The sequence below is a fragment of the Callorhinus ursinus genome, unplaced genomic scaffold (genome assembly GCF_003265705.2).
Source record: "Callorhinus ursinus isolate GAN/ISIS: 27379988/994484 unplaced genomic scaffold, GSC_fseal_2.0 scaffold110, whole genome shotgun sequence".
Lineage (NCBI taxonomy): Eukaryota > Metazoa > Chordata > Mammalia > Carnivora > Otariidae > Callorhinus > Callorhinus ursinus.
This window is the reverse complement of record NW_027397172.1, coordinates 1,128,341-1,155,064: the sequence shown is the minus strand read 5'-3', so window position 1 is coordinate 1,155,064 and position 26,724 is coordinate 1,128,341. Positions and strand designations below refer to the sequence as shown.

At 55.0% G+C, this 26,724-nt stretch overlaps 1 protein-coding gene and 1 pseudogene across 3 annotated transcripts; one reads left to right on the top strand and one right to left on the bottom strand.

Moving 5' to 3' along the window:
- Positions 1 to 59: 59 nt before the first annotated feature.
- LOC112812513 (peroxisomal trans-2-enoyl-CoA reductase-like) lies at positions 60 to 4,492 on the bottom strand (annotated as a pseudogene).
- Positions 4,276 to 26,724, top strand: TOP3B (DNA topoisomerase III beta). 3 transcript variants are annotated; one of them, XM_025857333.2, is made up of 18 exons: positions 4,276 to 4,384; positions 10,212 to 10,394; positions 11,348 to 11,479; positions 12,708 to 12,814; positions 13,463 to 13,537; positions 14,830 to 15,026; positions 15,466 to 15,622; positions 16,401 to 16,514; positions 18,011 to 18,101; positions 19,978 to 20,132; positions 20,279 to 20,384; positions 21,144 to 21,290; positions 21,437 to 21,610; positions 22,884 to 23,012; positions 23,509 to 23,658; positions 24,030 to 24,130; positions 24,930 to 25,131; positions 26,143 to 26,724. In XM_025857333.2, the coding sequence occupies exons 2-18, from the start codon at positions 10,325 to 10,327 to the stop codon at positions 26,622 to 26,624; spliced, it is 2,589 nt and encodes an 862-aa protein (XP_025713118.1). In that variant the 5' UTR covers positions 4,276 to 4,384; positions 10,212 to 10,324; the 3' UTR covers positions 26,625 to 26,724. The 3 variants fall into 3 exon arrangements, with proteins under 3 accessions (XP_025713118.1, XP_025713119.1, XP_073745689.1); XM_025857334.2 differs by lacking the exon at positions 4,276 to 4,384 and adding an exon at positions 4,468 to 4,710; XM_073889588.1 differs by lacking the exon at positions 4,276 to 4,384 and adding an exon at positions 7,711 to 7,836.

The following is a 26,724-nucleotide window of genomic DNA, read 5'->3' as shown; positions in this document are numbered from 1 at the left end:
AGTGCATTCTTGAGATGTTAAGGCATTTGGGGACAAAAGACACCTTTAGTTTCCTTAGCTTAGAGCTTGGCTTTATTCTTGAAAGACTCCTTCATCCCGGGCGCCTGGGTGGCTCAGATGGTTAAGCGTCTGCCTTCGGCTCAGGTCATGATCCCAGAGTCCTGGGATCGAGTCCTGCATCAGGCTCCCTGCTCAGTGGGGAGCCTGCTTCTCCCTCTGCCTCTCTCTCTCTCTCTCTCTCATGAATAAATAAATAAAATCTTTAAAAAAAAAAAAAAGAAGGAAAGAAAGAAAGACTCCCTTCATCCTTTTGACAACAGAAACATCCCCTGCTCCCTGAGGCCAGTTGTCATGATTTGGTATATCAAATACTCACATACACAAAGATTGGCCCCCGTCCACAAACACCAACTGTCCAGTAATAAAGGAAGCTGCAGGGGACAGCAGGAAGCAGACCAATGGGGAGATCTCCTCAGGAACTCCGATTCCCTTAGCTGGGATTGTCTTAAAGAACCCTCCAAATAAGTGTTTTGCCAAGGACCATAGTTGTCTACAGCAGTGGGAATAAATGACTCCAAGGGCCACACAGTTGATCCGTACTCCACTGCTGGCCCATTCTGCAGTGAAAGATTTGGTGAGATTGTGAACCCCTGCTCTGGCAGCTCCACTGTGTGCAAATCCTGGAAATCCATTTTTAGTAAGGATAATACTGACAATAGATCCTCCGTGCTCTTTTATGTAAACTGCTTTGCACATGTAGAAGGTGCCGGTCAAGTTGGTTTCAATCACAGCATGCCATCCCTTTGCACTGAGGTGTTTTGCAGGAGACATGAACTGGCCTCCTCCACTGTTTACCAAAAAAAAAAAAAAAAAAAAATGGGTCTTACCATAAATATCCAAGGTGGACTTGACCAAATTGTTCACCGCCTCTTCTTTGCCGATGTTGCATTTTATGGGCGTGATCTGAGCCTGGTTGGAGGGGGAGCAGGCTGGCCTGCAGTTCATCTGCAGTAGATTTTTATCTATCAAAGCTACAAGATGCAATGACTACATTACACCCCAGCTGCAGGAGCTCAGTCACAATGGCCTTTCTCGTACCTGTGTCCCCCCTGGTGACGATGGCCAGTTGGTCTCGCAGCAGGCTGGCCAGCAGGCAGCTCCTGCCTTTGCCCCAGTACCCGTCTCCTCCAAGCAGCTGAGTCCCAGGAGTGCCACGGTCACTTACATAGTAACATTTTTCATACTTAAAAAAATAGCCTGTCTAAGTTAACTCGTTTTATTTATTTTTAAACATTTTATTTACTTATTTGACAGAGAGAAACACAGGGGGAGAGGGAGAAGCAGGCTCCCTGCTGAGCAGGAACCCAGTGCGGGGCTCGATCCCAGGACCCTGGGATCATGACCTAAGCCGAAGACAGATGCTTAACCGACCGAGTCACCCAGGTGTCCCTACCTCGTTTTATTTAAAATAGATTCATTATCATCTTAAAAACTGACTGATATTCCATCATTATATATATATATATGTATATATATAATAGGAGACCCTGAGAAGGAAAACCAAGACAAGAGAATAGTACAAAGTCAAGTACAAATAGTACAGATTCAAGAAAACTTCCCTTAAATTTGAAAAAGCATCTTTGAAACCATATATTCCAAGGGAAACGGTGAACCTGAGAAAGCTGATCCCAATGACAAACACGAGGATGTATTCTAGTAAAATCAATAAACTTAAAAAGAAACAGACTTTGGGCATCGAGACAAAAAAAAATCACAAGAGAAAGAAAAATCAGATGATCAGACTTATCGAGAGCAACATTTGATACCAGAAGAAACTGGAATGACATATTTAAGATATTCAAGGAAGGAAAACATGAGTGGAGGAGTTTAGGTCCAGCCAAACTGACTTCCAATATAAAGGCCACAGTTCTCAATATGCCATCGTCAGCCATGAAGGCAGAAATGCACGTGGAGCCGGCATACATAAGGTGTGAATACTAAAAACACAAAAATGCCAGAATTGACTTACAAACCATCTTGGTGACAAGAAGGTAAAATTTACCCAGCAGATGTCATGAATGTGCTGTGAGAGCCAAAAGATTTATGTCTCACTTACCTCGGGGTCTGGAGCTCTGAGCCATGCAGGCTTAACTGAGGTGTCATAGGAGTGACAGTAATAACTAGCTTTGTCGGGCGCCTGGGTGGCTCAGTCGGTTAAGCGTCTGCCTTCGGTTCGGGTCATGATCCCAGCATCCTGGGATCGAGTCCTGCTTCAGGCTCCTTACTCAGCGGGAAGCCTGCTTCTTCCTCTCCCTGCTGCTCCCCAGGCTTGTGCTCTCTGTCAAATAAATAAATAAAATCTTAAAAAAAAAAAAAATAACTAGCTTTGTCCTCAGCCTGGAGCCCAGCAATAGTCAGGAGGGCCCTGGTGCCCAACTTGGAGCCAGAGAACAAGTCAGGAATCCTAAGGGCTGATTGTCGTTCTTGTAGGTGAGGACTTTGGGGACCTGGCAGTTGCTGGTACAGTTTAAGGTACATCCCACAATGTTGCTGCCACCTCCTGTGCAGGATATGGTGACCATGTCTCTCAGGGAACCCGACACTGAGGCCAGCTGAGTCAGCACAGACCGGGCCCCGAAGCCTGAAAAGATAAAGAGAGTGAGAAAGCAGTGAGAAGCCCCACAGCCAGTGGTTGAGAACTTGGCTTCTGGAACCTGGCTACCTCGTCTTGAAAGCTGGCTCTGCCGTTTACATCTGCGCGACCTGTCTCTTTATGTGTAAAATAAGGATGAGAATGATGGTAATCATTGTTGAAATGAGAATTAAAGGCACTGATAAATAGAAAGTTGCCTAGAACGAGTAAGTACTGGGTGGGTTAACCGTATTATCGGGACCATGGCCCAGCCTATGCCCAACGAGAGAGAAGAGAGAGCCAAGATGTCTCAGGTATCCCATCCACCACTACCAGGCACCTGGGCAGGAAGGAAGGAAGGTCAAAGGGTTCCTCTGAATCTGGGTCATTTGTCAACCTAAGGGTCCACAGGACGGCCTGCCCCGCAGTTCCCTGGGAGATCTGTGCGGAGGACTCAGCTGCAGGGCTCTCCAGGCGAGAGCAGAGGGCAGCTGGTTTCTCAGCTCTGACAAGAACACTCTTGAGAGCCCCCCAGAGCTGACCGCGCAGCGCCCCCTGCTGGGTCCAGGCCGCAGGTCCTATCTCCCGGTGCACAGAATGAACCCAAACTGCATTAAAAGAGCGGAGGGTCTCTGGTGTTGCCTCTCTGCCAGTTGGTCGCACCCCTTAGATCCAATCTTAGACCTGACTCCTATAACAGACTGTGTGGAAAACAGACTGTAGGGCGCAGGGTGCAGTCCAGGAGACCAGGAGGGAGATAGGGCTTGGATCAAGATGGTGGCTGTGGAAGCAGGGAGGATTGATTGGATCTCAAACATATTTTGAGGACAGGAATGGCAGGATTTTCAGATGGGTCACAATTGAGAAGAAGAGAGGAATGCAGGGTGCTTTCAAGGCACTGGGCTTGAGCAACCAGAAAGATGAAGCTGCCATTTTGGAAAAGGAGACCTTGCCAAGGAGTGGGTTTGGAATCAGGAGTTCTGTTTTGAAAATGAATCTCACTGTGACTTTTGATTTTTGTCATTCCCCAACCTTCATTTGACCATAAAACGTTTCTTTTTCCAGAGCATCTATCAGGGCTCCTATTCCAAAAAAGGCAGGTTAGGGAAAGCGTCTACAGGGAGCAAGGGAAATAAATGCGTGTATACTATTATTTAAGAGAGATTTAAATAAGGTCATGAAAATTATTTTAAGCTTTCCATAATCCTAATGCTTTAACAGACACAAAAAATTGCTTTTGTTGCCCAATTCGTCTTCCGGATATATTTTACACAGTTCATTCACTCCACAAACGTTCATAGCATTGAAAGAAACCCGCTATACACATATCTGCACTTTTATTTTAATTATTAACGGCATATGTATATTTTCATGTTTATCATCCAGTTTTTATAATCATTATAAAATGCATTCTTGCTACCCCGGTGGCGGAGAAGAATAAGGTGGAGGATTTGGGGAGGCCGCGGGGAGGGGTCAGGATGGAGGTTTGGGACCCCCTCGCCACGACGGCTGTGAGGAGGAGTCTGGGTGGAGGGCTGGGGGTTCCAGCCGACCACGCCGAGCAGGGTCTGGCTGGAGGCCGTGCTCCCGGTACGCGCCAGCCGCGGAACCCGCGGACGCGGACGTGCGCGCGCCGGCAGGCAGACGAGGGGACGCCAGCGGCGGCCGGACCCGGAAGTGGAGGTTGCTGAGCCCACCCCCAGAGCGAAAGCCGAAGCGGGAGGCCAGGCGGGAGCCGCGGTGGGGCTGCGGGTGAGCGGCGGGCGGCGGGCGGCGGGCTACGCCGGGAAGTGGGAAACGCCGGCCTTTTTCGGGCACGTTTCCCGAATGCTGGCCGGGCGGTCCCCAGCCCCGGGGCATGGGAGAGGATCCGGGCTTCTTGCATATTCTCGCCGCCTCTTTCCCGGAGGGGGTGGACCCCCACCCGGGGGCTTGCAGTGGGGGTTCAGGGAGGTGACGATGGGCCAGCGCTTAGTCCGGTGCCTGGAAGGAATAGGCGCTACAGTTTATACTCCCCTTCATCGAACCGCCCTGCAGTTCTTTGAGGTGCGGTCTGTTGTCTGAATTTGTTGTCACAGGTAGGGAAACTGAGGTTCCGGGAGGCAGTGGGCCACTCGCTGCCCCCTGGGCCCTGGCTCAGTCTTGAGGGCACTCTGGTGTGTTTCTCTCAGTTGTTGTTGATGGAGATGAAGGAGGGTCCTTTTGTGAACTAATTAGCTGGAATCCAGGGGCAGTAATTTCTCGGCAGGTGAAAAGGAAGACGATGGCCTTATCTTGCTTCTCTATCACTCCCGCCTTTGGGAGCAGGACGGGGAGAAAGTCCAACGTGGGCTTGATGGCCACTTAGCCCTGGGGTCCCTAGAACCTTGGCAAAGGTCACCTGACACTAGTCTGAATTGTTCTGAACCTCAGTTTACTCATAGCTAAAAGAAATTTACAAGTCCAGCCTTGTAGAGTGGTTGGCAAGATTAAACAAAGTAGCAGTTTATAGCAATTGCTTGCCTGCAGAGGAAGAGCTTTCTTTCCCTCTTTTCCTGACTCCATGGGTATTGGGTTAAGTTACTAAGGTGGGAGATCCTAGGGCTCTAAATGCTGTTTGGACCACTGCTCGGCCTCCACTCCCAGGCTAAGTTCAGTTGTTCGCAAGATGGACAGGAAAGGACTTTAGGTACCGTCCCAAAGGCCACACACCATTGGTGGTGTTGCTGGTGAGAGTTGACCAGGTAGTAACAAGCTAACCTGCTACTCTCTCTCACTTTGGGCCCTCCTAATTACAGTTCCAGTTTGGGGTGCTAACTCCCTTAGCACTTGCTGATCTCCCCTTTTGAAATAAGAGAACAAACTTCAGACTCAGCTTTAGCAAGCAACAGGATCAAACTTGATTAACCATGTAGGTTACGGAAAGAACCTGGTTCTGACCATTGATTACAGGCTTTCAGGTCCTACAAGGCTATATTACTTCCCTTTTTTTAAAAGTATACACTTAAGCATTTGTTAAAAAGCAAAAACTTAAGTGAGTAATGATGTCGGTAGAGCATCATTAGATGTTAAATGGTATAATGACAGTATGATCAAAGTTTGCAAACCGTTGCTTTCCACTTTTATTCTCATTGACTTCCCTTTTGAAATTGGAGTGTGCCTTAATGGAAAAATGGAGAGGCCCCAAGATAATCACAGAAAATTAATCACAGTTAAGACTGCAGAATTCTTTTAAGAGGTAGAAGCTGATGCAGTTAAAAAAAAAAAAAAAAAAAAAAGTACCTGGTAAGGAAGCAGAAGTTTCAACCACAACTCAGCAAACTTCCCAGGTAACTTTTGGAAAATCTTTCTCTGAGTCTTAGTTTGTTCTTTCTTGAGGTGGCTGTATCAGTTCATCACCAGAGTCCCTTTCCCAGGATTCCATGATTCTGAATCCTTAAAGGAAGTCATATCTGTTTCCTAGTAAATCAGTGATACTGAGATCATTACAGAGTACCCATGCAGAACTGAAATATAAACTGTTGACCTAGAGCCAAAGCTGCTAAAGACCTACATGTATCAGTGTGGAATAGCGACTAGTCTGACATGTGGACAGGTGATCTGAAATCAGGACAGATGCCGGTGTGCCTTTGTCCAGTTGTATCCCTAGCCCTGGATAAATGAGGTATTCCCTTTGAAGATGCTACGGCAAAACATTTCTCTCTAAACGGATCTTTGGAAAAGAACCTGTTGATTCTTTACTGAAAAAGTGTTTAGGATCCTTAGGTATGAAGAGGAGTACTAGAAACATAAAACTTCTAGAAACTTTGACACCATAAGAAAAAGGGCCCAGCCAGGCACCTTGCCCTCTGACCTCTCTTTTCTTTGACTCCTCCTCCCCACTCTAGCACCTGCAGTTTTTGCACCCTCCCACGTCCTTCCCTCCTCCTCACCCATCTTAGAAAATCGTTCCCCTCAATCCCGGCCCCTCTCTGTCCCTCATACCGACCTAGCAGATCCTGTCCCTGCTCAATCTAGCTCTCCCCTGGCTGTCAGCCTGCCCCCAGCGCCACGTCCTGTCCTCACTGTTGAACTTGCCTTACAAGAAGAGTGGCCCCCCTTCAGGCTCCTACCCTCTCACCCACCCAGAGACGTCTCTCTGGCAGTTCCCTCCTCGCCTCCTGCATCTTCTCTTCCCTCGTTCCTCGACCAGGTCTGTCCTCGGACAAACGTGCTGATGTAGCTTCCATCTTAAAATGCAAAAGCCCACTGTTCCCTCTCCCCTCCTTCCAGGCCTTCTTGAGCTCCCCCACCTCGTGCTTTTACCTCTAGCACGCACTGATGAAACAGCGCCCCTCAGGGTCACCTGGCACCTGCACGTCTCCAGACTCCAAGGTCAGGTCTCTGCTGTCACCTCACTCGGCCTGTGGGTATCTGTAGCCTTGGACATGGTGGTGGCTCCCCCTTGAAGTGCCTTTTCTCTGGGCTTTCAGGGTCCCACCTCTCCTGAGTCAGCTCACCTCCCCGACCCCCAGCCTGGGCTCCTTTCCCGCTCCACATGCCGCCACATGCCACCGCGTCCTCCAGCAGGCAGCTCACATTGAACACACCCGACGCAGCTCCTTCCTCCCAGTTCCCATCTCAACAAATGGGAATCCCGTCCTGTAACTGCCTAGGCCAAAAGCCCTGGAGTCATTCTCCACTCGCCTCACTTCCCATTCCCAGTCCTGTTGGCTCTGCCTTCGGAATCTGCCTGGACCCCAGGCTTCCCTCAGCACCTCCGCTGCTGCTCCCTGGGGGCCCAGTGACTCCCTTCTTCGAGCAGCCAGAGGAATCCCTTGAACACTTGGAGTCAGGTCAGCCTGCTCCTGCGCTACCTCCCAGTTCCCTCAGGGCAAACCCAAAGTCCAAAGCCGCCCTCCCTACTGTCCCCCAAACCTCCCTGGACGTCCCCCAGACACTGCAGGGCTCACCCTGCAGTCCCTCCCCACCCCAGCTCTGCTTCGCCCCACGTGGCCCATGGCGACATGTATTGAGCATGTAGTAGGTGCTCAGTAAATAATTGTGGGATGATTGAATTCATTCCCAGCAGTGGGATTGCTGGGGATGTGCTCCTGGAGTTCTGAGAGACATCGTCAAATCGCTCCACGTAGAGGTCTTTCCAATCGAACTTACACCACCTCTGTTCGAGTTTGCCTGTCACCGGACCTTCACCCACCTGTGTGCTCATCCTGTGATTATTGCTGGTGAGACAGGCACAAGCTCATTTTACCCCTACTTTACCGTGATGGGTGTTGTTGGCCATTATATCACAAATGGCCGATTTCCTCATTATTTAGGAAATACTATTTAGGAAGTTATTTTAGCAACTAAAATCATTGCTAAAAATAAGAAAAGAGCAGTCTGGCTGGGGAGAAAATGGAATTCATTCACAGAAAAGGAAGGCAAATGCTTTTAAACACGGAGAGGTGTGTTTCTGCGCTTCTGAAGTCCTTAGATGTCTTCTCTTCATACCAAAGTTTATGTTCTCTTCTAGTATTTTTCTGGTTTCATCTTTTTGCTTAAATTTCTGCTAGATCTGGAATCTGTTTTGGTGGAAAGTGTAAAGTAGGAGTCTAGCTTTAACCGCCCCCCCCCAAAGTTTGCCCAGTTGTCTCAGTAGATGTCGTGTTGTTGTTTAATACGATGTCATATTTGTCAACGTCAAGGCCGTATGTATAATGATCAAAAAAGAAAGGGCTCGTGTTTCTTTTATTTAGCCAGCAGGAATTAAGTGTCCTGTAGCAATCTTGGAACCAGCTGTCACAGTCGCCAACAGTGATCCAGACCTCAGGCCACTGATGCGCAGCTGGGGAGATGAGACAGTAACTAACCGTGGTAGGGTGCGCAGTCTGTTGTAATGGGCAGGGGGACAGCAGGAAGCTTCTCGGCCTGCCAGCGGGTGCTTGGAGAGCTCTTTAAACAACAGTTAGCAGTAGAGCCGGGCCTTCAGATGGTCGAGCTGCATTCTCTGGGCTTGGCGGTATATTCCAAGCAAGGGAACAGAGGCTTGGGAGTATGTTTTTCTTTAGACAGTGGTGTCTAGTTTAACTGGCCAGAGGATGGTCTGCAAGGCTAGAGGTTGCGTGGGGCAGGCAGGAAGATAGATCAGAGCCCATTGGAAAAGGGCTGTTGAGTTCTGCTGGGGTCTGGATTCCCTGGCCAGTGGGTCTCAGGCCTAGTTTTGGGTCAGAACGATCTAGGTAACATGGCCTGGCATCTGCATTTTATAAAATGTCCCAGGGCAGGGCACCTGGGTGGCTCAGTCAGTTGAGCATCTGACAACTCTTGATTTCGGCGCGGGTCATGATCAGGGTCCTGGGATCATGAGCCCCGAGTCAGGCTCCCTGCTCAGCGGGAAGTCTGCTTCTCTCTCTCTCCCTCTGCCCCTCCCTGCTTGTGTGCTCTTTCTCTCTCTCTCTCTCTTTCAAATAAATCTTAAAAATAAAAACAAAAAAATGTCCCAGGGCATCCCAATTCTCAGCTAAGGTGGAGGTGCCACTCTCAGCCCTGGGGAGCAAACAGAACTGTGCCCTAGGAGGAGGGCCAGCCATCTGCCCTACCCCAGCCTATCAGTCCAGATCCAAAGCCCAGAAAGTCTTCCTAAGACTGACCTGAGGTCATGGAGCCACATCAACTTCTCCCAGAGGAACCCAAATTCCCAAGGTGTTTCTCTCTAAGCCAGTTCCATTGCCCTGGTTTGTCCAATGTCTTCAAGTTTCCCTGACTTCTTTTTCTTATCTCAGGTTTGTTTTTTGTTTGTTTTTTAAGTAAACTCCACACCCAATGTGGGGTTTGAACTCACAACCCTGAGATCAAGAGTTGCATGCTTTACTGACTGAGCCAGCCAGGCACCCTGATTTTGGGGGTTTGGGTGTTTTTTGTTTTGTTTTGTTTTACTTTTTTTGGTTTTGTTTTAAAGACTTTATTTATTTATTTATTTATTTATATTATTTGAGAGACACAAAGAGCTGAGCAGGGGGAGGGGCAGAGGGAGAGGGGAAGCAGACTCCCCGCTGAGCAGGGAGCCTGACATGGGGCTTGACCCTGGGACCTCGAGATCATGACCTGAGCCGAAGGCAGCCATTTAACCAACTGAGCCACCCAGGTGCCCCTTTTTTGTTTTGTTTTGTTTTTAAGTAGGCTCCATGCCCATTGTGGAGCCCAACACAGGGCTTGAACTCACAATCTTGAGATCAAGACCTCAGCTGAGATCAAGAGTCGGACGCTTAACCGACTGAGCCACCCAGGCGCCCCAAAGAAATTATTTGTTTTTTGGGGTGTTTTTTTTTTAAAAGATTTATTTATTCTAGAGAGAGCACTTGCAAGCGGGGGCAGGGGCAGAGAGAGAGGGAGAGAGAAACCCAAGCGGACTCCCCACTGAGTGTGGAGACCAATGAGGGGCTCAATCTCACGACCCTCAGATCAGACCCGAGCTGAAACCAAGAGTCTCAAACCAAGACGCTCAACCAACTGCACCACCCAGATGCCCCTGTTTTTCATTTTGTAAAGTGAGTTTCCTTCTTAGTGGTAGAGGTTCCACTGGAAGTATCTCTGTTTTCGGTGTGTCTCTTCTCTTCAGGAGTCAGCGCTGACAGTAGTGTTGAGCTGCAGAAGAGAAGTTTCTGACCTTCATTGCCATCTCTCTGAGACTGGAGTGTGAAGGGCCGAAGCCCCTGGCAGGTTTAACACAAGATGAAGACCGTGCTCATGGTTGCAGAAAAGCCATCCTTGGCCCAGTCCATTGCTAAAATCCTCTCTCGAGGTAGGGAGGACAGACCTCGGCGGTGGGCGGGGGGGGAAGGACTGTAAGCACAGTCGTTTCTTTCTTTCCCCAAGTGGGACCCCGCCTCTGGAGCTGACGTGCTTCAGGACAGCAGGCACTACTGCAGCACCTCGGTACTAGTCACTGTGGGGTGCGCTTACTGCCACAGCCGGTGTGGGCCAGGGCTGGGACTCCCAAAGGATCCAGGCCCAGGTCACAGCCTGGCACCAGGCAAGCCCCTGTAAGAGCACTGTGCCTGTCAGGCTGTTGGGCATAAGCAGCAACCAGCCCTGGTAACTTACACAGAAAGAGAATTCACTGGAAGAAAGAAGACAGAGCCAGGAGCCCACCCTAGTCTAAGTCTGACCCCGATCTTAGACCCCAGTGTAAGTGTGAGACCACGCCACGGACACTTGTCACCCCAGGACCCTTGCCCCTGCTTTGAACGGTTACAGCTGCAGCTGGTGTGCCTCGCGTCACTCGAGAGTAGCCACCAGGCTGACCCTTATCTACAGCCCTCCTGAGATGCCAGGCTAGCCCCCTCTGGCTACTGAGGCAGCGGGTGGGGTGCTGCTTCCCTTCTTATCTCTGAATTCCCTCCAGACAGGAAGGGTGCCTGAGTGCTGGGTGCCTAGAAACGGCCCATGCCCACCGTGACCTCCCCTTGGCTAGGACAGCGGGCTGGCGTCTCTCCGAAGGGAAGGGGAGAGCTGAGAAGTGCCCAGTCCCCAGAGGCCGAGGGGCTGTCAGTGGGGAGCATGAGAAGACATCGGGGGACTTGATAATGAGGAGGCCCCCAGAGGCCTTCGAGTGAAGTTGGAAAGAAGTGAGGCAGAAATGCAGCGAAGGGCCCAAGAGTGCCCGCTCTTGAGAGTGTTCAGAGAGGGCGCGCCTGGCCTTCAGCCAACCCAGGGCTCTGCGTGGTGAGCCATCACTGTACTTCTCCCTTGCAGGAAACATGTCCTCACACAAAGGGCTGAACGGAACGTGCTCAGTGCACGAGTACAGCGGGACCTTCGCTGGCCAGCCCGTCCGCTTCAAGATGACGTCTGTCTGCGGTCACGTGATGACCTTGGACTTCCTGGGTGAGCCCCCAAGCCCCTTCTGACGGAAGCCCTGCAGAGTGCTGCCGTGGTTCTAGTTGGAGCCAGGGGAGGGCTCCAGGCAGAGAAGTGTGTGCAGAACCCATGAGTCCTGAGGCCAGCGGATCATGAAGAGGTGACCCGGGGTCCCTGGGTGAGGTGCCCAGAACCCAGGTTTTGGAGCTCAGTGCCCCCTGGTTCCCCATCCCAGAGACACCGTTTAGTCACTGCATGCCCTATGTTCCTTCTTCCTGTGCTTCCTAGAGGTGGTGAATGCCCAACTCCGGGGGCCTGGCCTGTGTAGGCGTTCAGGAAGTGGCTCCTGCTGAATGTAACTGTTGCCCATGGCCATTCGGTGGCCGTCATTGTCACCCTTGCATCTTTGCTCTCTGTCACCTTGGAAGAGCCAGCTTTAGTGACCCAGCAGAGCCAGGTGCAGGGCCCTGTGGTTGACAAGAGTCCGGCTCCAGGGGCTCATGGGCTGGGACTGGGGCCTCTCTGAGTTTCTGTCCCACATGGGTGAAGTGGGTCTTCCGACAGTGCCAGCCACTTCCCAGGATTGTTGGAGGACTCAGTGTGACCGTGAAGGTAGGGAGCTTAGCATACAGCAAAGTCTCAGCACTTTTTGCTGCTCAGTGACAGCAATGACATTGATTCAGTTGTGTAGCCAAGCATTTGGACTCTTGAGTTTTATCACCAGCCAGCTGGGATTTGAACTTGACTCTATTTGACCCCGTTCTCCCAGGCTGCACGAAATGGGGACTAAAAGAAAGAGGGCTCAGCATGCAAGCACTGAGCCCTAAGTAGAGAAGTAGGTGGAGGTACCACTCATGAGGCTCAAAAGATTGGTTCCCCACAGGGATCACCTGAGCACCTGGCCTGTGTGCGTTCACGTGCTGGGTGGGGGGAGAGTTGCAGAAATTCAGGCTGGAAGAGAAGGCAGAAGTACGAGTGGTGTGGTTCAGTGCTCTGGCAAAGTGAGCCAGCCCAGGAATGGCACTGCCAGCCACAGGGCACGTCCTGAAGTGAGGCTGGGGCGGCGGCGGCCCTGCCCAGGGGTGGCTCCTGGGGGTGGCCATGGTGTGGTATCACCTCAGCAGCCCAGGGGAACGAAGGCCCAGCTCTGCCTCCAGTTGTGGGGCTGTCCTGGGCAAATTGTTCTCCAAGCCGTCCCTTTCCTCCTGGGGTTATGACCATTGCAGAGGTCAAGCTCTGTGGCTATGGTTTGTAGGAAAGTACAACCGATGGGACAAGGTGGACCCTGCAGAGCTGTTCAGCCAAGCGCCGACAGAGAAGAAGGAAGCTAACCCCAAGCTGAACATGGTGAAGTTCCTGCAGGTGTGTGGGGCGGGCTAGGGCACCGGCACCTGGGAAGCCTCCATCCCTGGCTTCCGGCACTGCAGGCGGCCTCCCTGAGTCCTTGCCCCTTTCATGAACCTGGAGGCCTTTGCTGGAAGCCCTGGGCGGGCCTCCCCACCCTTTCTCTGAGCGCCCTGTGCTGGCCCATGAGGCACCTTTCAGGCCTGTTCCTCGCCTTAGAACCATCGACTGGCCCACCAGGGCAGCCCTGTCACTCAGTCCTGGAGAGCAGAAATTCTGCTTTTTAAATCGGTGGTGGTGGTGGTTTTTCTAGTTTTAAAACAAATGCATACATATTATGGAAAATATTAGAAAGTAGAAGGAAGAAAAAATTACCTATAATCACACAACCTAAGACAACCACCATTAACCTTGAAGCTTTTCTCATTTCAGCCCTCTTCCCGTGCAGTTTTTGGGGTTAAGATGATATTGCATTATAACCTTTTTGTGTCCAAAAAACTTAAGTTCTGAGCAAAGTTCTCTGAGTGGCGAAGGCAGCCTAACTGCCTAGGCCCTGCTCTGGGCACCCGTCCTCCTCCCCAGGGCTCAGGGGCCGGGCGGGAGCACCGTGGGTGGGCACTGCGGGCTGGGCCACGGAGGTGCCAGTCGCTGTATGCTGTGTGGCAGGTGGAGGGCAAAGGCTGCGACTACATTGTGCTGTGGCTGGACTGCGACAAGGAGGGGGAGAACATCTGCTTTGAGGTGAGAGGGGGCCCCACTGCAGTCCTCACTTCGGGCCTTCCTGCCGACCGTACCCGCAGTCACCCCATTCCAGCGGCTGCAGCCCGGGAATCCGCTACATTGCCTTAGAAATGCCTTTTCTTTCCTCCTTCATTTTGGAAACTGCAGAGACACTTTCAAACATATGGACTCTACCAAGGGCAAAGGGATGTTGCTTCCCCTGCTGGGGTGCACTGTGTAAGCCAACAGAAAGGGCAGAATTTTCTTGGTGGATGGGAGAGCGTTGGTTTTCATCATCCCAGCCTACTGGGCACCTCTCAGGGACCTTCGGCCGAGGCTGGTTGCCACTCGGCTGCGTTCCTCGCTCCTTTCCTCTCCTCCGGCCTTCACTGTCCTCTCCCCACCCAAGATGCCCTTGAGCCTGCCTCAGCTGCAGCTGTGGCACCCTCACGCGAGTCCTGACTGCAGGTGTCCTCTGGTGCCGCTCACCCTCCTGCCTCTGCACCCCCAGCTCTCACCTGGGGCCTGGCACACCTTGGGGCTCAGGAAATGCTTCCTGTGTGACAGAGGGAGCTCAGGGCACCCCCCCATTCCCGCACAGCACCCTCAGTAGACACGATCACACTTTGTCCCTTCCCAGACGCTCCTCTCCCGGCCCTTCCCCTACAGGGTTGCTCCTCCCCTGGGGGGACCTTTGCATCTGGGGGTGGAGGCTCATAGGGCTTTCTCCCCTCTGAAACAAAAGCACCTCTTCCCCGTACACTGCACGGCCTTCCCAGTGAGTCTGGCTCCAGGCCCCATGCTGTGCTTTAGCCCTGAGCGCCCCGAGGCCCCCACCTTGGGAGTCCCCTGTGCCCTCCCCGTTCCTGCCCTTTGCCTTTTCCTCCTCATTCTGTTTTCCTTCCCTGGCTTTTCTTCAGTCTCTTAAAAGTTCCACCCACCCCTCTAGAGGCACTCTGCCCTCTAGAAGGAAGGGAGATGGGTCAAGTGGGGTGGATTTCGAGACTGCGCCCCCTGGCGTTCGTGGCATTAGCATTTCCTGGTTTAGCGGGGATGAAAGCAGAAGGAAGAGAGAAAGGGTGGTAGTGAGGAGGGGGGTGTTTGAACAGGTTTGTCAGCGGAAGGAAAGGAAGCCATGTAGCAGGAGTGCTGTGGAGAGACTGAAGCTTCTGGGCCGGGAAGGGGACGGAGGAGGGAGAGGGAGTCACGCACAGCGAGGTTTGGCTGGGACAGGAGCTGCGGCCCCACAGGTGGGATGCAGAGCCGGAGGCAGAGGCCTCCGAGGTGGGTGACCGCTGGGCCGCCTCCCCCAGGTCCTAGACACTGTGCTGCCTGTCATGAATTCAACCCGTGGTGGCGAAAAGATAGTGTTCAGGGCCAGGTTCAGCTCCATCACAGACACGGACATCTGCGCCGCCATGGCCCGCCTGGGCGAGCCCGACCACAACGAAGCGCTGTCGGTGGACGCCAGGCAAGAGCTGGACCTGCGCATCGGCTGCGCGTTCACCAGGTACTGGCTGCCCGCCCTTTGGCCAGAGCCGCTGCCTCGCCAGTCCCCTCTGGCTGCCCTGGGCCTGGTTAGCTCTAGGCCAATGTCAACATTCTATGAAGGAAACGATCTAGCTGATTTAGACTACACAGGGCACCACGTGATGAGCGGGGTGTTCCTCTACACTGTGTGGGTCTTGAGGAGAGGCTGGAGGGGATGGAACAGAATAGAAGGATTTCCCAGCCCCATCTGCTCTTCTCTCATGCCTTCCCCGCCGTGTGTGCCCCCCCGACACCCTCCCCAGGCCCCCTGCTGAGCGTGTCCTCACCCTGTCCCCCTGTCTTCTGAGCAGGGCACCGCCACCAGCTGGCCCGGTCCTGGACTCACATGGCTGGTTAATGATGGTATCTGGAGTGAATCCATGACCAGAATAGCTCTCTCTGCCCCGTGCCTCCTGTAGGTTTCAAACTAAGTACTTCCAGGGAAAATATGGCAATCTGGACAGCTCCCTCATCTCCTTTGGGCCATGCCAAACCCCTACCCTGGGCTTCTGCGTGGAGAGACATGATAAAATCCAGTCCTTCAAACCGGAGACCTACTGGGTGCTGCAGGCCAAGGTTTGCTTTCCCTTCCCCATGCACGCTGGGTCTTCCCGGGTTCAGGCTATGGACTCTGAGGGTCTTCCATCATCATCATAGCCCTGCAAGCCCCCCAGGCCACAGACACAGAGGAGGGAGGCCAGATTGGTCTGCGGGGTGCCCGGAGAAGGGACCCCAGCCTACATAGGCCTGGATGCATTGAACTTAGAGAAGCAGGAATGAAGTCAGCTTTGGCAGCGCAGAGACGGGAGGTCACGCCTCAGGGCCGTCAGCTGTGATGGTCAGGTCCAAGGTCTGGACTGAGGGCCATAGGCCAGTGACTTCAAACTTTTTGAAGCCTTAGAACCCTTTCTTCAAATAAAATTCTCCATATAAGCTGCTTGTAAGATTTAAATCATACAGAGCTGGTCTGGTTGACATAGGGCTGGGGACCCCCAGAAGGACCACACCTCGTGCTGGCCAGGCCTTAGAGCGTGGGCAGGGATGGCGTTTGAGGTGGAGGTTCCCACACTCCTTAAGGACACAGCAGCCTCGGCTTCGGGCTCCCCTTGTGAGACCACCTCCCTAATCTCAGGGAAGAGGCCTGGAATCAGAGCAGCCTTTCCTTGGGGTGGGGCAGGGTCTCAGCCTGTGTGTCTGTGCACCTGTATACACTTGTACAGGGGTGGCCATGAGACCTAGGGACGGGACCATTTTCCTCCCAGACAAGGAGCTGCTTCATCTACTCAGTTCTCTTCCCTGGCAGTGTGCTCACCTGGATGTTTTCTTTCCCAACTTCTTACCCTTTTTCCTTCAGGTTAATGTGGATAAAGACAGGTCTCTTCTCTTGGACTGGGACCGAGTGCGAGTGTTCGACCGGGAGATCGCACAGATGTTTTTAAACCTGACAAAGCTGGAGAAGGAAGCCCAGGTGGGCCTGCGCCGCCCACATCTGTCATGTTTGCTCTGGGTGGGAGTAGGCTTCTAGGCGCCTCTGGCTGGGAGAGCACCTCATGACCCAGTGTCCCGTCTTTGTCTCCTTTTTGGAAACAGACGTGTTTTGGAAAGGACGGTTACTGACGCTTGTAGTCACTGCGGGATGCCGCGCCCCTGCTCTGCCCTGGGCGCTGCCCTGCATCCGCCACCTGCCAGCCCCTTTCCACGTGACCCCAGGGGCATTCTCTCCTTTTGGCAGGACTCCGTTTCACAGAGAGGTCCATTTTCTCTGATACTGAATGCTAACAGCTCCAGAGGGACCTGTGTGCACGTCAGTGGCCCTGTCCGGGGTCCCACAGCTACTATGGAATATCCCCACCTCGGTCGGCTTTCATGGCCTTTATGGTACTGTGGCTCTTACTCAGGGTCTTTATGAATTTGAGGGTCACGTGCTTGGCTGTTAGAAGAGGGTGATGAGGGGCTGGCTGCCCCAGGTGGTGGAGTTCCACCACCATTCCCCGAAGCCTTACCAGCTACCAGAGTCGTGGAGGAGTGGCCTGGTCGCCTTCAGCTGCCTTCTCTTATCCTTTCCATGCTTTCTTTGGGTGCCCTCTGCTCAGCCATGCAGTTGACTCAGGCTTCCAGAACTTTCTCCAGAGCTGCTTCATACTTTTATCTTCAGTCATGTTCCTCAAGAGACCCCCTTACCACCGTCTCCAGATCTCACCCACAGTGACCCCAGCCTCCACTGTAGCACACACCCATTTTGGCCTAAATTTGCCCCCACCTTTGTCCATCTGGAAATCAGAAGGCACTGCACTGACCCGTGGCCAGGTCTCCATGGGATTGGGAGGGGCAAGGCATCGGAGTTGAGTTGTTTGGATTGTTTTTGCCACGGGCAAGACAGAGTCGTCTCTTCTGACAGTTGTTCAAGCCCAGAGTTTGAAGCTGACCAGTATTTTATTTAAACTACACGGTGTTTACAGATACTTAAAATAGTCACCAACATTGGAATAATAGTTACCAACTCACATAAGAGTCCTGATTTGCAGCTTTTGTTGACGACCTGGAAGACGGAGCACCACGCATAGGCCCTGGTGGGAGTGCTCGGGTGCAGCAAAGGGCAAGTGGCTAACCCGAGGTGGGCCCGCGCTCCGTGGCCTGGCCCAGGCCTCACCTGCCGTCCCCCTGGCCCGGCCGCCACTGGCTCGTGGAGGATTTTGAGTTTGCAACCCCTTCTCCTCGCTCTTTGCCATTCTTCCAAGTTTTCTCTTTTCCTAGAAATTCTCTAGAAAAGAATTTTTTTTTTCTTTTTCCCTTCCTGGGCCTACATAAATGTTCAAGTCTTGAGACCACTGTGAAGAGTGAAATCAAGAAGCAGGGAGACCAGATGAATGAAATGAGACCCTTTTCCCACACATCCGGATTCTCTGTTATGGCATCTTTCCCCCTGCCGCCCGAATCCCTGAATCTGTTCTGTCTTCTCTCTAGGTGGAGGCCACAAGCAGGAAAGAGAAGGCAAAGCAGAGGCCCCTCGCCCTGAACACTGTGGAGATGCTGCGAGTAGCTAGCTCTTCTCTGGGTATGTAAGGGCGTTCCTCTAAAGCCCATAAAAGACTTCTCAGGACGGGCACGCGGTGAGCCATTCAGCCCTGCTGCGGCGCCTGGGGATGCAGGGCAGTGCTGATGCTCTCACCTGTGCTGGCACTCTCCCTCCACGCTCACCTGTGCCAAGTGCCCCCATTCTGTGCTCATCTGTGCCAGGTGCCCCCACCGTGTGCTCACCTGTGCCAGGTGCCCCCTGCTCTGTGCTCACCTGTGCCGAGCGCCCCCTGCTCTGTGCTCACCTATGCCAAGCGCCCCCTGCTCTGTGTTCATCTGGGCCGAGGCCCCTTGCTCTGTGCTCACCTGTGCCGAGTAATCCCTCTGTGCTCACCTGTGTCAAGGAACAGCCCACCTGCAGTGTCTTGTGAGGCTTAGTGGGAATCTGAGCCTCATGCAGAGTTCATTTCTCTTAAATTCCAGAGTGAAGGGCGCCTGGGTGGCTCAGTCGTTAAGCGTCTGCCTTCGGCTCAGGTCATGATCCCAGGGTCCTGGGATCGAGCCCCGCATCGGGCTCCCTGCTCAGCGGGAGGCCTGCTTCTCCCTCTCCCGCTCCCCCTGCTTGTGTTCCTGCTCTCGCTGTGTCTCTCTCTGTCAAATAAATAAATAAAATCTTTAAAAAAAAAAATTCCAGAGTGAAAATAACTAATAAACTAACAAACACGTGAGAGGATCCCATTTCAGAGGATAATTGGTTAATATTCAACAGCTCTTTGAATTTATGTGGGGAAAACTCAGACCATTTTGTATTACTAAACATCCATGCAGCTGCTGCCTGGGCTGTACATGGAAGGCCATGGTCAGTGACCCCCTGTGGGGCAAGGCCTCATGTGTCACTGGCTCAGTGGAGTCCCCTCAGAGGCATTAGACCATGGAGGTCCAGGTCCGGACCCAAACTCTGGTCCAATCTCAGCTTGGCTACTTTCTTTCTTGTCCTGGAGCCTCAGTTTCCTCACAGGAACACAGGGCGACCATCACGACCATCACTGGAGTTGGTTGTTCTGAGGATGAAATGATTGAAATGTGCATCCTCACAAGAGCAGAGGCAATCCACTCCCCGACAGGGGCAGCCTGGCGTTAGCACCCCAGAGCAGCTCCCCTGGTGTAGGGAGAGAGGCCAAGAGTGGGAGGTTGGCGCTCCAGGCCCGTCTCCTGCAGGGGCAAGTGTGACCAGTGTTGACGTAACCTCTCTGAGCCTTGTTTCCATGGTAGTGAGAAGGGGTGGGGACTGGAAAGTTGGCCTTCTCTGACAGCGGTTGGCCTCAAGGTATTGGTGGCCTCTGCGGCCCCAGGAAGCTGGGCAGTGTCCTCACAGAGCGTCCCCTTCAGGGATCCTCAGAGGGCAACGATGACACCAAGTGACCGACAGCCGAGGGCCAGCCTCTGCTGGTCAGGGGAAGCAGGAGGACAAGCCCTCCCTCAGCGGTCCCGGAGTGCCATAAGGACAGAAACACCCAGGGGGCTCAGAATGGGGAGGCGAGTGCTAATTCTGCTGTCATAGTGGGACATCAGCCAACCCTGAGGCAGACCTCATGTGCACCATGGCCAGAGTGTCCAATATCAGCACTCTGCAGGCCACATTTAATCAGCATAGCCCATGTCGTGAGGGTGACACTGTGGCGCATCCCTATCCTGGGTCCACCTTCACAGGTTCAGGACCTCGGCCTTGGAGAATGCTGCCCGGGCACAGTTGCCTGGCCAGCAGCTCCGTGCGCTCACGGTGCCCACCCAGAGCCATCCTCACCTACCAGGAGGCCCTGGCCGCCTTTGGTGGGGAGCCTGAGTGCCCAGGCCCATGGGCAGGGACCTGGCCATCCCCAGCATTCTGGTCCAGCTGAGCCTGCCCTCTCTCGCAGGCATGGGGCCACAGCATGCCATGCAGACCGCCGAGCGACTCTACACACAAGGCTACATCAGCTACCCGCGGACTGAGACCACCCACTACCCCGAGAACTTTGACCTGAAGGGCCCTCTGCGGCAGCAGGCCAACCACCCCTACTGGGCCGACACGGTGAGCAGAACCACTGGGCACACTTGTTGCCAGGGTCTTGGGTCCCAGCTCAGGCTCTTTGGCCAAACCCAGAACTGGTGCTGGCTCCCTCCCCGTGGGAGGACGGCTGTACCCGGACTCACACCACCTTGTCTTCTCTCCCTCAGGTAAAGCGCTTGTTAGCAGAAGGTATCAATCGGCCACGGAAGGGCCACGACGCTGGTGACCATCCCCCCATCACCCCCATGAGGTCTGCCACAGAGGCCGAATTAGGTATTGGGCACTCCCCCCAACACACACACACACACACACACACATACACACACACACTCTCTCTCTCTCTCTCTCTCTCTCTCTCTCTCACTCACTCTCTCCAAGCTTCTGGGTGGGAAGCTACATGGCACCTTTGGATGGTGTCAGGCCCCATTGGCAATGTGGGGGCTCCCTCCCTCCCCCACCTGCCCCTGGCTGTGGCAGAGGGGGTCGCCTGAAAGTTGTGCTCTGTGGCCGAGGGACAGGACAGGAGTGAAGTGGCCCCAGGTGTGTGGTGGCGTGCCTGAGTGCAGGGTGCAGGCAGCTGCTCGCAGGAGGCGGCAGTGGGAGGGTGAGACAGAAGGGCAAGGACCAAGTGAGATAGGGAGTGCTAGGGCCCGGCCTGCTTCCCGCGGGAGGAGGGGGGGGGGGGGGGGGGGGGAGTCAGGGAAGGGGGGAGGTAGAGACAGGAGCCACTGGGCATAGCCCCAGTTGGAAGTGACGGTGGCAAGTCCCTAGCTGCAGACCGGCCAGGCCCTGAAGAGCAGTCCCACCTCACAGCAGGGGTGGGAGGTGGGAGCCCTAGCTATGAAGGAAAGCCGTGGCCTGGGAGACTCACGTTCCCTTCCTGTGTATTTCCTCCTCTCTCGAGCTTGGGTGTAGGCCAGCCCTGGCATCCCGTTTGGACAGCCTGGGCCCTGCTGCCTGAGTAAGAGCGCTGGGGGGGGGGGCACTTAGAGCCAGTCCCCGGCCAGTGACCAGCTTCCTTGTCCATTGCAGGAAGCGAGGCGTGGCGGCTCTATGAGTACATCACCAGACACTTCATCGCCACGGTTAGCTACGACTGCAAGTACCTCCAGAGCACCATTTCCTTTAGAATCGGGCCCGAGCACTTCACCTGCACAGGGAAAACCGTCCTGTCTCCAGGTAAAACTGCAGGTCCCAGCGTGGCTCCTCCCACGCCTCCACAGACGGACAGAATGTGCTCCATCAGACCTGGGGAGGGGGTCTCAGTGTCTTGGGCCTGGGCTGCCTGGGATGGGACCCTGAGTGGCAGCACCCTGTGTCTCCAGGCTTCACGGAGATCATGCCCTGGCAGAGCGTGCCTCTGGAGGAGAGCCTGCCCACCTGTCAGAGGGGCGACACCTTTCCCGTGAGCGAGATGAAGATGCTGGAGAAGCAGACGAGCCCGCCTGACTACCTGACAGAAGCTGAGCTCATCACACTCATGGAGAAGCACGGCATCGGTGGGTGCACCCGCCCTCCCGCCTGCCCAGGCCCCGGGCCCGAGGGTCCCCATCCCAGGACCGAGGTCCAGGAGACGGTGCTTCCACAGCTGCTTAGTGACCCCTCCGTGCCCAGCACCTGGTAATTGGGGCCCAGGGTGTGGCCAGCTCCCCAGGCAGTGATCACTCTGATGGGAACTGCCTCTTCTCTGATGTGCCGCACCAGCTGACCAGGCTCTAGAGGGCTGCGAACAATCCAGGTTGCTGTACCTGGTTTCTGCTCTATCACTAACAGTTGTGACAGGTGACGTCTCACCCAAGGCTGGGGTTCTGGTGACAGTGGTGGCCTCAGCTGGAGAGCTGAGCCTGCTTCTTCCAGGGGCCTGGGTGCCTCTGGTGGGTCCTGCCCTGGGTCCTCAGGTATAGATGCTGTGGGGTGGGGGTGCTGCTCCCCCAGCATCCTCTCTCCTTCCCCGTTGACAAGACATCCATGTCTCCCTAGACCCCATGACCAAAATGAGTTTGTGTCCTCGAAGAGGGCTCACGTGACCTTCTGAACATGACAGTGCCACTGTTGACCAGGCGCCCCTAGGGCTGCGTGGAGACGCTCTCGCCGGGGAAGGGGGGTACCACTCCAGTGGTGGCAGGAATGCGGTGGGCACGGCGGGGAGTGTGCTGGTTCAGATCCCAGTCCCAGCATCATCCTTCGAGTGTGGTACCTCAGTGGTCTCAGCCTCTGAGCACCATCTAAGGAGGCTCCTCAGCATGGCGGAGCAGTAAGGGCAGCATCCCTGAAGTCTCCAGGGGAGGTGCCGCCCCGGAAACTGATCATGAGGGACCTAGGAGCCAGAAAGTGGGCAATACTGAGCAGGTTTCAGAGGGGACGATTTGGCAGCGAGCATGGGAGTTCCTCCATGTTCAGGGGTCTTGAGCCCTGGTTCTAGAAGGGTCGAGTGTCTCAGGATTGAGGCAGGAGAGGCCGAGGAGGTGACATTTCCCAGGTGTGAGGGGCAGGTAGAATGAGCTCCCGTGACATTGGCAGAGTTCCTTAACCTCTGTCAGCCTCTGTTGTCTGTAGAGGGGGATTAAGCACCCAGCGCTGGCACTGGGAGGGCCGTTTTTTGATTCATAAGACCATTCTCAAAACACACTGTGGTGTCTCGCACAGTGTTGGCCAAAAACAGAGGGGAAGGGGCTGAGAACCAGGGCCCGCGTGGTGGGTGGGGGCAGACATGGAGCCTGCAGCGTGACGGGCGCAGGCTGAGGAAGCCCGGGGCCTTGCTGTGTGTTTCAGGGACAGACGCCAGTATCCCCGTGCACATCAACAACATCTGTCAGCGCAACTATGTCACTGTGGAGAGTGGGCGCCGGCTCAGACCCACCAACCTGGGCATCGTCCTGGTGCACGGCTACTACAAGATCGGTGAGTCTGGCTGAGCTGTGGCGCTGCATTTATCGGCCCACAGCCTCTGACGGGCCAATAAACTCCCACTATAAGGGTGCTACACTGGCCCCCCTGAGGACGTGCCCCAGCAGGGGCTCTGTGTGGTTGATGCATGAATGGTCACGTGCAAAGGATCCAAAGGGGGGGGGGGCGGTGCAGGGGGTTCTTCCCCACAGACTGGCTCCTGGTGGGGCCCGGGTCCTCCTTGTGGAGCTGTCTGCTCTGTCCCTGAGAGGTTCCCAGGGGACCAGGGGAGATGGCAGAGCACAGGCCTGGCCCAAGGACTCCCAGGAACTGTGACACCGTCCTAGAGACAGGATGTCCCTGGCCACGCCACACAGGATTTTCTGGGTAGGAGATCGGGAAAGGCCTGGGGTCACATGACTCCAGGCTGCACTGGCGGGGGGGGCGGCCACAGCCCCTCGGTGCGAGTGCTCACAGTGGCACCTCAACCCCCCCCCCGCCCCCGCCGCAGATGCGGAGCTGGTGCTCCCCACCATCCGCAGTGCGGTCGAGAAGCAGCTGAACCTGATCGCCCAGGGCAAGGCCGACTACCGCCAGGTCCTGGGCCACACACTGGATGTCTTCAAGAGGAAGTTCCACTACTTCGTGGATTCTATCGCCGGTGAGGCCTGCCTCTTCCCTACCCCTGGGCCAGGGCCGCCACGGCCATGCGGGACCAGCATCCAGATCTGGGCTCCAGGCTCTGGGGCTCTGTTGGGAGGACGAGGCAGTGGCGCCTCACTGCTGGGCCGTCCTCATCATCATCGGGGTTAAAGAGTGGGCATCTCAACACCACACGCGAGGTACCCGGCTCAGGTGACCAATGCGGCTGCAGCTCTGCCGTCCCGTGATCCCCGCACCCTCGGGGATAGAGACGCACTCACTGCGATCCTTGCGCACTCATGGGGGCCTCCCTTCCACCCACCTGTCCGAGGTGGAGGGGGGCTGCCAGGCCCGGAGGATGTGACTCTTCCCTGCACTACTTGCCCTCAGGCATGGACGAGCTGATGGAGGTGTCTTTTTCGCCCCTGGCGGCCACGGGCAAGCCCCTGTCCCGCTGTGGGAAGTGCCACCGGTTCATGAAGTACATTCAGGTAAGTGGGGTGAAGGGCTGTGGCCGCCCCTTCTGGCCTCTGGCACCGTTGTGCACAGGCTTGGGCAAGTCTTGTCACCTCTGGAGGCCTCTGCTTTATCTTCAGTCCTCCAGGAATAATAGTCTTGGTCCTGGTGGTCACACATGCTTGAGAGGCCTACCGCAGCCTCACGCAGACACCCACAGTGTCCCCCTGACCCCAGGAGCATATTAACTGTGAGGCCGCTTAAACACGTTGTCCATTCTTTCCCAACAACACCTTATTTGCTGTCCTGGGTATTCACATACACACGGGGGATTTAGAACTGCTTTTCTTCACCCGTGCAAGCAGGTGTCCTGAGACTCCTGGCCAGGGGTCCTTGCCTGAGAGGTCGTTGCCTGGCAACACGTTCCACGTTATGCATTATGTATTATGTGTTACGCATTACAGATTACGCGTGACATGTGTGTTACATAGGTCTGTATTCTGCTATTACTTGCGGAGGTATACATAGATATTATGCATCATGCCTTAGTATTTTGTGTTACATAGTACTCACGTCTTATATAAACAGTGTATCAGGCTGTGTATATGATATATGTATGTCATGTATTATGTATTACGTTACATTTTCTGTATCACGTATCATGCACGACTCGTTATGTGTTGCATAGTCTGTGTTGTGTAGCATATGTTATAGATCACGTGTTACATGCGGTACGTATCTCGTTACCAGTTACTTCGGTATTATGAGAGTGAGGGTGGACAGGAGAGTTGGTGGCCTCGGTGACCCCGAACCCCCTCCCTGGTGTTACCGCAGGCCAAGCCGAGCCGCCTGCACTGCTCGCACTGTGACGAGACCTACACCCTCCCCCAGAATGGCACCATCAAGCTCTACAAGGAGCTCCGGTGCCCACTGGATGACTTCGAGCTGGTCCTGTGGTCATCGGGCTCTCGGGGCAAGAGCTACCCACTGTGCCCCTACTGCTCCAACCACCCGCCCTTCCGAGACATGAAGAAAGGTGAGTGCCGTGTCTCTGGGCCTCGGACGCTCCCTCCGGAGACAGGCTGTCCCGTCCCCCTGGGCAGTCAGGCCCTGCCCCTGCCCCACACCATGCTGGCCTCTGAGGGGCCCTTCCCCGGCCCCTTCGCCGGCATGGGGGTAGGAGACCTGGGGTGGATTTGGGCCCTGCTGAGGCGGAGCCAGGCATCTGCCCCTCTTCATGCCGGTCAGAATCGAGTGGGCACCTACAGTCAGCTCATTCGGGATCTGGGCAGTAGGCGTGCTGTGCCCCCGGCCAGGCTAGGGTGAGTGAGAGGACGCAGCAGGCTGGGGGGCCCCTCCTGGCAAGGGGTGCGCCCTCAGTCAGCATCCACCACTGTTCTCTCTCCTCGCTGTTATTACTAGAGAAAGGAGAGCATGTGTCCAGGTGGGACCGAGAGTCTAGAGGGGGCCCAGGGCCCAGCACACTCACCCTGGCCTGTGCCGTCTCTTTGACACCCCAGCCAGCCCCTGGGGTGTCATCACCCCATGCTATAGACAGGAGCGAGGCACAGCAAGAGGCGTCTACCCACTTTCATCTGGGGGTCTCGGGAGCCCTCAGGGGTCTCAATTCACCCCTCCTGACTCAAACCTCACCTGTGAGGCAGGGACAATCTGCATTTGAGCTGCTGGGGTCACTGAGGCCCTTCCCTGCCCTCCAGCAGCTTCCAGGGAAGCCGACGGCCCCGTGTGACTCAGTGGCATAACGAGCTGTGGAAGCAAAGTGAAGGGGAGGATGAACCTGGCTGGAGGCCACCAGGAGGGCCTTCTGGAAATGATCGGGGTGTTGGCGCTCAGAGGTTGAGGAGGTTTTAGAGAAGCAGAGAAGCAGGGGCAGTGGCAGCAGGGGAATCCAGAGCCAGGGTGTGCAAGGCCGAGAGGAACGCTTTCTGCTGGGATGAAGGGTGTGGACCGTGAGGCCCTGGAGAAGGCCCCTGGGGGGGGCGGGGCGGGGCTGGGGGTGCGCATCAGGCTGCCCTCTCCCCACCAGGCATGGGCTGCAATGAGTGCACGCATCCCACCTGCCAGCACTCGCTGAGCATGCTGGGCATCGGCCAGTGCGTGGAATGCGAGAGCGGCGTGCTGGTGCTGGACCCCACCTCGGGCCCCAAGTGGAAGGTGGCCTGCAACAAGTGCAATGTGGTGGCGCACTGCTTCGAGAACGCCTACCGAGTGCGCGTGTCGGCCGACACCTGTGGCACCTGCGAGGCTGCCCTACTCGCCGTGGACTTCAACAAGGCCAAGTCCCCGCTCCCGGGTGATGAGACCCAGCACACGGGCTGCGTCTTCTGCGACCCCGTCTTCCAGGAGCTCGTGGAGCTGAAGCACGCAGCCTCCTGCCACCCCATGCACCGCGGCGGGCCAGGGAGGAGGCAGGGCCGAGGGCGGGCCCGGGGCCGGCGGCCCCCCGGGAAGCCCAGCGCCAGGCGGCCCAAGGACAAGATGTCAGCCCTGGCTGCCTACTTTGTATGATGGCCCCACCGTCCCTCACCAGGCTCCACCCAGGTGTCCCATGGGCCACGGAAATCATTAAAATGCATTTTGTCTTCTCCAGAGCAAACAGCTCGGGACC

What these genes read in the sequence shown, in the direction of transcription:
- TOP3B (XM_025857333.2), top strand. Translation starts at nt 10,325, where the DNA reads ATGAAGACCGTGCTCATGGTTGCAGAAAAGCCATCCTTGGCCCAGTCC. An exon ending in GGGAGAACATCTGCTTTGAG is followed by an intron (nt 13,538 to 14,829) that starts GTGAGAGGGGGC and finishes CGCCTCCCCCAG; the next exon opens with GTCCTAGACACTGTGCTGCC. An exon ending in ACCCCTACTGGGCCGACACG is followed by an intron (nt 20,133 to 20,278) that starts GTGAGCAGAACC and finishes TCTCTCCCTCAG; the next exon opens with GTAAAGCGCTTGTTAGCAGA.